We start from the raw sequence: 12500 nt of genomic DNA on the forward strand, positions 1-12500 counted from the left end.
AAAAGATGAGAGAGGCCTGTAATTTTCATCATAGGTACACTTCAACTATGACAGACAAAATGAGGGAAAAAAATCCAGAAAATCACATTGTAGGATTTTTTATGAATTTATTGGTGGAAATTATGGTGGGAAATAAGTATTTGGTCACATACAAACAAGCAAGATTTCTGGCTCTCACAGACCTGTAACTTCTTCTTTAATAATTAAGAGGCTCCTCTGTCCTCCACTCGTTACCTGTATTAATGGCACCTGTTTGAACTTGTTATCAGTATAAAAGACACCTGTCCACAACCTCAAACAGTCACACTCCAAACTCCACTATGGCCAAGACCAAAGAGCTGTCAAAGGACACCAGAAACAAAATTGTAGACCTGCACCAGGCTGGGAAGACTGAATCTGCAATAGGTAAGCAGCTTGGTTTGAAGAAATCAACTGTGGGAGCAATTATTAGGAACTGGAAGACATACAAGACCACTGATAATCTCCCTCGATCTGGGGCTCCACCCAAGATCTCACACCGTGGGGTCAAAATGATCACAAGAACGATGAGCAAAAATCCCAGAACCACACCTAGTGAATGACCTGCAGAGAGCCGGGACCAAAGTAACAAAGCCTACCATCAGTAACACACTACGCCACCAGGGACTCAAATCCTGCAGTGCCAGACGTGTCCCCCTGCTTAAGCCAGTACATGTCCAGGCCCGTCTGAAGTTTGCGAGAGAGCATTTGGATGATCCAGAAGAAGATTGGGTGAATGTCATATGGTCAAATGAAACCAAAATATAACTTTTTGGTAAAAACTCAACTCGTCGTGTTGCCCAGCGACAGCCCCGAAACCTGAAGGATCTGGAGAAGGTCTGTATGGAGGAGTGGGACAAAATCCCTGCTGCGATGTGTGCAAACCTGGTCAAGAACTAAAGGAAACGTATGATCTCTGTAATTGCAAACAAAGGTTTCTGTACCAAATATTAAGTTCTGCTTTTCTGATGTATCAAATACTTATGTCATGCAATAAAATGCAAATCAATTACTTAAAAATCATACAATGTGATTTTCTCACAGTTGAAGTGTACCTATGATAAAAGTTACAGACCTCTACATGCTTTGTAAGTAGGAAAACCTGCAAAATCGGCAGTGTATCAAATACTTGTTCTCCCCACTGTATATACATACAGTTAAAGTCGGAAGTTTACATACTCTTAGGTTGGAGTCATTAAAACTCGTTTTTCAACAACTCTACAAATTTCTTGTTAACAAACTATAGTTTTGGTAAGTCGGTTACGAAATCTACTTCGTGCATAACACAAGTAATTTTTCCAACAATTGTTTACAGACAGATTATTTCACTTATAATTCACTTCATCCCAATTCCAGTGGGTCAGAAGTTTACATACACTGACTTGACTGTGCCTTTAAACAGCTTGGAAAATTGCAGAAAATGATGTCATGGCTTTAGAAGCTTCTGATAGGCTAGTTTACATAATTTGAATCAATTGGAGGTATACCTGTGGATGTATTTCAAGGCCTACCTTCAAACTCAGTGCCTCTTTGCTTGACATCATAGGAAAATCAAAAGAAATCAGCCAAAAAATGTGTAGTCTGGTTCATCCTTGGGAGCAATATCCAAACACTTGAAGGTACCACGTGCATCTGTACAAACAATAGTATGCAAGTATAAAAACCATGGGACCAAGCAGCCGTCACACCGCTCAGGAAGGAGACACGTTCTGTCTCCTAGAGATGAACGTACTTTGGTGTAAAAAGTGCAAATCAATCCCAGAACAACAGCAAAGGACCTTGTGAAGATGCTGGAGGAAACCGGTACAAAAGTATCTACATCCACAGTAAAACGAGTCCTATATCGACATAACCTGAAAGGCCGCTCAGCAAGGAAGAAGCCACTGCTCCAAAACCGCCATAAAAAAGCCAGACTACGGTTTGCAACTGCACATGGGGACAAAGGTCGTACTTTTTGGAGAAATGTCCTCTGGTCTGATGAGGACCAGAGGACATTTGGCCATAATGACCATCGTTATGTTTGGAGGAAAAAGAGGGAGGCTTGCAAGCCGAAAAACACCATCCCAACCGTGAAGCACAGGGGTGGCAGCATCATGTTGTGGAGGTGGCAGCATCATGTTGTGGGGGTGCTTTGCTGCAGGAGGGACTGCAGGAGGGACTGGTGCACTTCACAGTATAGATGGCATCATGAGGAGGAAAATGATACATTGAAGCAACATCTCAAGACATCAGTCAGGAAGTTAAAGCTTTGTCGCAAATGGGTCTTCCAAATAGATAATGACCCCAAGAATACTTCCAAATTTGTGACAAAATGGCTTAAGGACAACACAGTCAAGGTATTGGAGTGGCTATCACAAAGCCCTGACCTCAATCCCATAGAAAATGTGTGGGCAGAACTGAAAAAGCGTGTGCGAGCAAGGAGGCCTACAAACCTGACTCAGTTACACCAGCTCTGTCAGGAAGAATGGGCCAAAATTCACCCAACTTATTGTGTGAAGCTTGTGGAGGGCTACCCGAAACGTTTGACCCAAGTTAAACAATTTAAAGACAATGCTACCAAATACTAATTGAGTATATGTAAACTACTGACCCACTGGGATATGTGATGAAAGAAATACAAGCTGAAATAAATAATTCTCTCTACTATTATTCTGACATTTCACATTCTTAAAACAAAGTGGTGATCCTAACTGACCTAAGACAGGGAGTTTACGGTGGAGCACATTTACTAGGATTAAATGTCAGGAATTGTGAAAACTGAGTTTAAATGTATTTGGCTAAGGTGTTTGTAAACTTCCGACTTCAACTGTATATATACACACACACACAGACACACACACACACACCCTCTATTGCTCTCTTTTCCTTCTTCCCTCATTCCACTTCTCCTCTGTATAATTATGTCTCTCCATCAGTGGTCAGGACCACACAGCATCATCCTCTTCCTCTCCTTCTCTTCTCTGTCTTGTCTTCATTTTTAGTCTCAGGATTCTAACCCTCTGTCTCTTCTGTCCAACCCTAACCCTCCCTGGTTGCTTCTCTGTCCCACTTCATTCATTCTTTCCTTTTTTCCTTGCTTTATTACACATTTCCTCTCATCATTCTTCATTTAAAAAAAATCTGTAACCCCCCTCTGTCTCTCTCTCTCTCTCTCTCTCTCTCTCTCTCTGTCTCTCTCTCTGTCTCTCTCTCGCCTTCTGTCTCTCTCTCTCTGTCTTTCTCTCTGTCTCTCTCTGACTCTCTCTTTCCTTCTGTCTCTCTCTATGTCTCTCTCTGACTCTCTCTTTCCTTCTGTCTCTCTCTATGTCTCTCTGTCTCTGTCTGACTCTCTCTCGCCTTCTGTCTCTCTCTCTCTGTCTCTTTCTCTCACCTTCTGTCTCTCTCTCTGACTCTCTCTCTCTGTCTCTCTCTTACTCTCTCTGTCTCTCTTACTCTCTCGCTTTCTGTCTTTCTCTCTCTCTCTGACTCTCTGTCTCTGTCTCTCTCTCTCTCTGACTCTCTCTCGCCTTCTGTCTCTCTCTCTGTCTCTCTCTAACTCTCTCTCGCCTTCTGTCTCTCTCTCTCTCTCTCTCACTCTCTCTGTCTCTCTCTCACTCTCTCTCTCTCTCTCTCTCTCTGACTCTCTGACTCTCTCTGTCTCTCTCTCTCTCTCTCTCTCTCTCTCTCTCTCTCTCTCTCTCTCTCTCTCTCTCTCTCTCTCTCTCTCTCTCTCTCTCTCAGGTGAGCTGTATGACCTTGATGCAACTACTCTTCAGCTCAAAGTAATCAATTATGTAAGTACTGTAGATGTCATACCTATCCCTGTACACATGAAGACACACACACTATCCTTTCGTCTTCCACTCTATTCCAAACGTATACAATTTTGTCGACTATTTGGTTTTTACAAATAACCATTAAACTCAAATTAAATAAAGTAATTGTTTTGGCCTGTGCTTTTGAACATACTCAGATATTTAGAGAAATTGCCGATGTCCGAATACCCGTTGTTGCGTTCTAAATTGTAGACATTTGAGTATGTGAAAAAAAAAAGTTTTAGGTGAATTTTCAAAAATGTAGTATGCTATAATAAATGCCAGGATGTCATACTCATTTTCAATGAGTAGTGGGCAACACAATGGAATTAGTTGCCCACTATTGAGGAAGAGAAGTGTATTTCCAGACACACGTTTGTCTAAGGGGAAACACGCTGTACCAAAATTAACAAATGCCGGGAATCAACGCAAATATTAAACTTTTATTTAACCAGGAAAAGACCCTTGAGGTTAGAAACCAATTTTTGGAGGGGGGCCTGGCAAAAGGTCAACACACACACAATGACACACACACACTGACACACACACACACTGACACACACACACACACACTGACACACACACACACTGACACACACACACACTGACACACACACAGTTTGCTGTGTATGCTTTATGACTGTGCTCCTGTGTGTGTGTGTGTGTGTGTGTGTGTGTGTGTGTGTGTGTGTGTGTGTGTGTGTGTGTGTGTGTGTGTGTGTGTGTGTGTGTGTGTGTGCGTGCGTGCGTGCGTGCGTGCGTGCGTGCGTGCGTGCGTGCGTGCGTGCGTGCGTGAATTAGTTCCTGTTATATCTCTAAGTGGGAAGAGGTAATGTATCTTCTTGCTGTTCAGTAGAGCAGAGTTAGAGAGATGTGGACAGCAGGGTTAGAGATGTGGGCAGCAGAGTTAGAGGGATGTGGACAGCAGGGTTAGATAGATGTGGACAGCAGAGTTAGAGAGATGTGGACAGCAGAGTTAGAGAGATGTGGACAGCAGAGTTAGAGAGATGTGGACAGCAGAGTTAGAGAGATGTGGACAGCAGATTTAGAGAGATGTGATCATTGGGGTTAGAGATGTGATCAGCAGAGTTAGAGGGATGAGGACAGCAGAGTTAGAGGGATGTGGACAGCAGGGTTAGAGAGATGTGGACAGCAGAGTTAGATAGATGTGGACAGCAGAGTTAGATAGGTGTGGACAGCAGAGTTAGAGATGTGATCAGCAGAGTTAGAGAGATGTGGACAGCAGAGTTAGAGAGATGTGACCAGCAGAGTTAGAGATGTGACCAGCAGAGTTAGAGAGATGTGGACAGCAGAGTTAGAGATGTGACCAGCAGAGTTAGAGAGATGTGGACAGCAGAGTTAGAGATGTGACCAGCAGAGTTAGAGATGTGGACAGCAGGGTTAGAGAGATGTGGACAGCAGAGTTAGAGAGATGTGGACAGCAGAGTTAGAGAGATGTGACCAGCAGAGTTAGAGAGATGTGGACAGCAGAGTTAGAGAGATGTGACCAGCAGAGTTAGAGAGATGTGGACAGCAGAGTTAGAGAGATGTGGACAGCAGAGTTAGAGAGATGTGGACAGCAGAGTTAGAGAGATGTGGACAGCAGAGTTAGAGAGATGTGGACAGCAGAGTTAGAGAGATGTGGACAGCAGAGTTAGAGAGATGTGGACAGCAGAGTTAGAGAGATGTGGACAGCAGAGTTAGAGAGATGTGGACAGCAGAGTTAGAGAGATGTGGACAGCAGAGTTAGAGAGATGTGGACAGCAGAGTTAGAGGGATGTGGACAGCAGGGTTAGAGGGATGTGGACAGCAGGGTTAGAGGGATGTGGACAGAATACATCCACAGTTATTTAAAACTGGGTGGACCAAGGCAGGCACGGATGGACGGATGGATTTCTTATTGAGAGACTCTGCTTTGATGGGCAGACTGACATAATGAAATATTGGTGTATTGAAGAGATAATGTCTATATATTATTAGTCATGTATTGATGAGATAATGTATATATTATTAGTAATGTATTGATGAGATAATGTATATATTATTAGTCATGTATTGATGAGATAATGTATATATTATTAGTCATGTATTGATGAGATAATGTATATATTATTAGTAATGTATTGATGAGATAATGTATATAGTATTTGTCATGTATTGATGAGAGAATGTATATATTAATAGTCATGTATTGATGAGATAATATTTATATTATTAGTCATGTATTGATGAGATAATGTGTTTATATTATTCGTCATGTATTGATGAGATAATGTATATATTATTAGTCATGTATTGATGAGATAATGTATATATTATTAGTCATGTATTGATGAGATAATGTATATATTATTAGTCATGTATTGGTTGTTTTGTCTCCTCAGTTGCAGCAGCAGACCCAGTCTCAGTGCTGCTGTCTGCTTCTGGTGTCTGAGGACAACCACCAGCTCTTCTGTCAGGTACGTCCTCATCTCAATGCGAGTCCTCCCTGCTTTAATTAAGGTTCAATTAATAATAACTTAAACCATGTGAGTCTGATAACAGGGCTTTCCTCCAATAGAGAGGTACTGAAGGAATCTCAGAACCTGTGTAACGTCTGACCTCTCTTCTCCTCAGGTGGTTGGAGACAAAGTTCTGGAGGAGGAGATCAGCTTCCCTGTGAGTCCTGACCCCTAACCCCTAACCCCTGACTCATGTTTCAGGAATTTGAGACTTTGATATGGGGAAATTAAGAGGCAAGAGGATAAATGATCATCTCTCCTTCCAGCTGATGTTTGGGCGCTTTGGGCAGGTAGTGGAGAAGAAGAGATCCATCACTCTTCAGGACGTCACTGCGGTGAGTGACCTTGATCCTAGACTGTGAAAAGCATCTCTCCACGTGGATCGATGTGGATGCAGTCCAGCTAGATCCTAATAGTCTCTTTCTCTTTCTTTGCACACACACGTACACTACCGGTCAAAAGTATAGAACACCTACTCATTCCAGGGTTTTTCTTTATTTTGACTATTTTATACATTGTAGATTAATAGTGAAGATATCAAAACTATGAAATAGCACAAATGGAATCATGTAGAAACCAAAAAAGTGTTAAACAATGGCAGGAACAGCTCAAATAAGCAAAGAGAAACGACAGTCCATCATTACTTTAATACATGAAGGTCAGTCAATACGGAATATTTCAGGACTTTGAAAGTTTCTTTAAGTGCAGTCACAAAAACCATCCAGCTCTATGATGAAACTGGCTCTCATGAGGACCAACACAGGAAAGGAAGTCATTGTCTCTCTCTCGCTCTCTCTCTCTCTCTCTCTCTCTCTCTCTCTCTCTATCTCTCTGTCTCTCTCTCTCTCCTCTCTCTCTGTATCTCTCTGTCTCTCTCTCTCTCTCTCTCTCTCTCTCTCTCTCTCTCTCTCTCTCTCTCTCTCTCTCTCTGTCTGTCTGTCTGTCTGTCTCTATCTCTCTGTCTTTCTGTCTCTCTCTCTCTATGTGTCTCTCTCTCTCTCTCTCTCTATCTCTCTGTCTCTCTGTCTCTCTCTGTCTCTCTCTCTCTCTCTCTCTCTCTCTCTCTCTCTCTCTCTGCATGCTGGGAGTGATTGGTGCATGCTGGGAATTGTTTGAGTGAAGGAGTGCGTGTGTTGTGGAGAGTTAGATATTCACAACTTTCTTTCGGTTTGCTATTTCTTGGTTTTCTTCTGTGCATGATTAAGGTTATTATTTTTACTTTTTTTGTTGTGGTAGAATTAAGTTTTTTGTTTTTCGTATCGAAATTACCCTGATTTTGGCGGGGATGGCAGCCCGAATGGGGATGCCGTCCCTGTCACTTCGGCACGGCTTTAGGTGTGTTACTGAAGCTACTGTCACGGTGGAGGAGTTTCTGGTCGCCGTAGGAGAGAAGGTAGGCTATGAGAATATTGCTTATGCATCCCGGATGAATAAAGCTGTGGTGGTATTTCTTAAAGAAGAATGTCTGGTTGATCGGATGGTTGAGCATGGTGTAATTCTTAAAGGAATGTTTATTCAAGTTACGCCGCTTTTTTCTCCGTCAACAAGGGTAACGATTTCAAATGTACCACCGTTTATTCCAAATGAGCTGTTGGAGCGCGAGTTATTGCGCTTTGGGAAGTTCGCCAGTTCAATTAAGGTTGTTCCGTTGGGTTGCAAACACCCGGCGTTGAAACAGGTAATGTCATTTGGGCGACAGGTGTTTATGTTTTTGGACTCACCGGAGCAGACTTTAGAGTTATCGTTTAAAGTCAAGTATGACAATAGATTGTATATGGCTTATGCTAGTACGGGTAGTCAACGGTGTTTTGAGTGTGGGGATGTTGGTCATAAGCGACATGCTTGCCCGAAAAGGGAGAAGGCCGAGGGAGGGGCGCAAGTGGTCATCGTAACGCCTGGGCCCACTGATGTAGGGAGAGGTGGGCCGACAGCGGCAGAGCAGCCACAAGCACCTGGTGCTGAGGAACAAGTTATCACTGTTGAGGGCACGGGGTTGCAACTTGTATTAGAGGGAAATGTTATGCTACAGAAAAGTATTGTTGTAGAAGGTAAGGATGTATCTGAAGAGCCAGTTCCTCAGACTGGTGAGCAGGTGCCCAGTATGAGTGCTGGGGTAAAGGAGGGGGTTCATGTGGAGCTAGGCTCCCAGGTAGTGGAGGATATGCCCATTGTGAGTAACGGGGTACAGGAGGGGATTCATGTGGAGCTAGGCTCCCAGGTAGTGGAGGAGATGCCCACTACGAGTAATGAGGTTCAGGAGGGTTTTCATGTGGAGCTAGGCTCCCAGGTAGTGGAGGAGATGCCCACTACGAGTGCTGGGGTTCATGTAGAGCTAGGCTCCCAGGTAGTGGAGGAGATGCCCACTACGAGTAATGAGGTACATGAGGGTTTTCATGTGGAGCTAAGCTCCAAGGTAGTAGAGGAGATGCCCACTACGAGTGCTGGGGTTCATGTGGAGCTAGGCTCCCAGTTAGTGGAGAAGATGCCTACTATGAGTAGTGATGTTCAGGTGGGGCTAGTCTCCCAGGTAGTGGAGGAGATGCCTGGTACGAGTGATGAGGTGCAAGTGGGGAGTGTTGAAAGGGATGTGGTAGAGGGGAGTCAGTTGTCTGTGGTCTCAGCTGAGGATCAGGAGAATGATATGGATATCTCTTTAGATATGACAGCTGCTGGTGAGGACTCAGTTTATGATCTAGAGGAGGTAAATGAGTTTCTGGATCAGACTTTTGGGAAATCTGTCAAATTGGCAGATTATTTTGATGTTGATAAGTTTGTGAGGTCAGCTGTGATGTTACAGAAGACGGTGGGGTTAGACCAATTGAGTGAGAAGAAGCGGTTTCGCTTGAGGAAATTTATTACTGCTGTTGCAGCAGCAAAAGGTGGTGGGAAACGTGTTCAGGTTAAGAGAAGATTAAAATAATGATGATGATCATGCTTCATAGGGTGTCTTTTTTCTCGTTGGTTTCTCTGTGGTTTCTTCTGCTTTTCTTTTCTCTTTTCTATATGGAGGTACTAAGGGTAGGTTCTCTCAATATTAATGGGGGAAGGGACAGGAATAAGAGGGCTTGGGTATTAGAAGTAATAAAACAGAAAAGGCTTAATGTAGTTTTCCTACAGGAGACACATAGTGATGAGGAAAATGAGGTTGACTGGGGTATGTGGTGGGAGGGGCAGCATGTACTCAGTCATGGTACTAATTTCAGTGCTGGGGTGGCCATCTTGTTTTCCTCAGGCTTAGGGGTGACTGTGGTATCTACAACAGAGATTGTCAAGGGTCGGGTTTTATTGGTCAAGGTGGATGTTATGGGGTTTCTGTTTGTTTTTTTGAATGTTTATGCTCCGAATGAGGGTACAGAGCGTATTGCTATATTTGATCAAATAAAGGAAACCTTAAGACAGTGTGACCAAGAGGGGTGTATGGTTTTAGGGGGTGACTGGAACTGTACAGTGGATTTTACTGTTGATCGCACCGCTGAAGAACCTCACCTGCGGTCAGCCCCTTGCCTGTCTGGCCTATTAACTGAGTTTGAGCTTTCTGATGTGTGGAGAGTAAGGAATGCAAAAGTTAGGCAGTACACATGGCTAAAAATTAATGAAGGTCGTGTCAGTGCAGCAAGGTTAGACAGGTTGTATGTATCTGAGCAATACTGTAGTAGGGTTGGAAAGTGTGCCATTACTCCTGTGGGTTTCTCTGATCATCATATTGTTACTGTTGATATTCACTTGTCCTGTCCACGACGGTCATCGCCTTACTGGTATTTTAATGTTAAATTGTTACATGATGTCATGTTTTGTGACAGGTTTTTGTTGTTTTGGGGAAAATGGAGGGGTATAAAAGGGAATTTTGAGTCCTTGAGACAATGGTGGGAGGTTGGCAAGGCCCAAATACGAGTTTTTTGTCAACAGTATACTGCTCTGTCTCAAATTGAGGTTAAAGAGACTATCAAGGCCCTTGAACAGGACATCAAATCTACTGAATTGAAGCTGCTCACTCAGAACGACCCTGGATTAGTCATGAACTTACAGGACAAGAGACATGAACTGAGGTCGTTTCTGCATGAATGAGTGAAGGGTGCCTTGATTAGGTCTCGTTTCGCTTCCCTCAAGGATATGGATGCTCCTAGCGCTTTTTTTTTCAACCTAGGACAGTCGAAATTTCAACGCAAACAGATGGTCTGCCTTCGTCTCCCTGATGGGAAGGTGACCACGAATGATATTGAAATGCGTCAACATGCCGTGGATTTTTACTCATCCCTTTATAAGGCGGAGGATTGTGACTCTTTATGTACTGAACAGTTGTTACACGGTCTTCCTCAATTGGGACCTGAGCAGAGAGTTGCATTGGACGCTGATATTACACTGCAAGAGCTGTCCACAGCAGTTATGCAGCTCTCAACAGGCCGAGCCCCTGGCATCGATGGTTTACCATCTGAGTTTTATAAGCACTTTTGGGGGTCTATTGGGGAGGATTTGGACCACCAGTACTTGTTTAAAACAATGAAAGCCTTTGGGTTTGGGGATGTTTTTCTGTCTTGGGTGAATTTACTGTATGCTGGAGCCTCGTGTATGGTGAAGGTTGGTGGTGGTTTGAGTTGCCCCATCCCTGTCGAAAGGGGCATCAGGCAGGGATGCCCAATTTCAGGGCAGTTATATAGTCTGGCGATTGAACCAATGCTTTGTTTTTTAAGAGCGAAGCTTACTGGTTTCTCTGTGCCAGGTGTAATGAAGGGTCCCACGATAGCACTGTCTGCGTATGCAGATGACGTGATCGTTTTTATTACAGGGGGTGAGGATGTTAAGGTTCTCTCAAACACTTTAAAGGTGTATGAGGGGGCCTCCTCAGCTAGAGTCAATTGGGGAAAGAGTGAAGCGCTGTGGGCAGGTCAGCTTCAGATGGGGTCCGCTCCACGGTTACCAGGGGGGCTTCAGTGGGGCAGAGATGGAATGAAGACTTTGGGAGTTTTTCTAGGCTCCGATGTCTTTCAGAAAAAGAACTGGGAGGGTGTAGTGGAGAAAGTGTGTGCCAGACTGTCAAGGTGGAAATGGGTGTTGCCCCAGCTGTCCTATAGGGGACGGGTCCTGGTAGCTAATAATCTTGCTGCTTCTACCCTGTGGCACAGACTAATGATTTTACAGCCACCAAAGGGTCTGATACAAGAGCTTCAGAGGCCCCTTGTCAATTTCTTCTGGTCTGGACAACACTGGATCAAAGCTGCAGCCCTGTATCTGCCACTGCACGAGGGTGGGCAAGGCCTGGTGGACATTTCCTCTAGGATCACGGCTTTCCGGCTCCAAGCAGCCCAGAGATTGTTGTACAGAGACTGTTCTAGCTGGGTCGAAACAGCCTACATATTGATGAGGAGAGCGGGCTGTTTGGGCTTAGACAAACATATTTTCCTCTTAAAGCTGGAGGGGGGTGATTTGACTGGCCTGACTCCATTTTATAAGTCTGTTATGCAGGCTTGGAGAGTCTTTGTCAAGTCCCGTAAGACCGGCACGCCACCAGGGATGTGGCTTTTTGAAGAGCCTCTTTTTCATAACACTGCCATCCAGTCCCGTGTTCTGGGTTCAGCTAGCCTACGTTCATGCCTATTAGGCGTGGGGTGTACCAAGCTGGGTCATCTGATGCGGAGCAGGAGCAGATTGGAGGAGCTGAGAGAAAGAGCGGGGATCCGATCATCTCGCCTACTGACGAAGGTCGTCGATGAGGTCTGCGACTCCTTGCCAGTGCTTCATCTGCAGTATGTGACTGACATTTCCAATTCTGATCGGTGGAAGGAGGGTCTGGATTATGTGTTCCCTGCACTGATTGTTAGTGCTGCGATGGGGGCATTTGAGGAGGACGCGGGGATGCTGCTTTCCTTCGATACCCAGAGCTGGGGGAGTTCAAGGAGGTGGGAAAGAAGGCTATGTACAGAACATGTGTGAAGGTGTCCCATGCCTCTTCCCTGGAAGGGGTAAAATCGACGAGGTGGGCGGATGTGCTTGGTCCAGGTGCTTCTCCAAAAGGCTGTTGGCGATCATTATATAAACTGCCTATCGATAAGAGGACAGCTGACCTCCAATGGAGGATAATACATGGAGCTATAGCCACCAACATGCATCTGGTACACCTGGACCCTACTGTTGGGGAGGGGTGTCCATTCTGTGCTGAAGATGAATCTCTGGCACATCTGTTTTTACTGTG

General features: G+C 44.4%; 1 protein-coding gene across 1 annotated transcript in view; it reads left to right on the top strand.

Annotated features, from left to right (window-relative positions):
• Positions 1-12500, top strand: part of LOC139386189 (cGMP-dependent 3',5'-cyclic phosphodiesterase-like) — a 228160-nt gene that overhangs the window by 173141 nt on the left and 42519 nt on the right. The window contains exons 9-12 of the mRNA XM_071131660.1: positions 3739-3791; positions 6197-6271; positions 6429-6470; positions 6580-6648. Coding sequence (XP_070987761.1) covers positions 3739-3791; positions 6197-6271; positions 6429-6470; positions 6580-6648 — 239 coding nt within the window. The remainder of the gene's footprint in view (positions 1-3738; positions 3792-6196; positions 6272-6428; positions 6471-6579; positions 6649-12500) is intronic.

Source organism: Oncorhynchus clarkii, chromosome 27 (assembly GCF_045791955.1).
Source record: "Oncorhynchus clarkii lewisi isolate Uvic-CL-2024 chromosome 27, UVic_Ocla_1.0, whole genome shotgun sequence".
Classification (NCBI taxonomy): domain Eukaryota; kingdom Metazoa; phylum Chordata; class Actinopteri; order Salmoniformes; family Salmonidae; genus Oncorhynchus; species Oncorhynchus clarkii.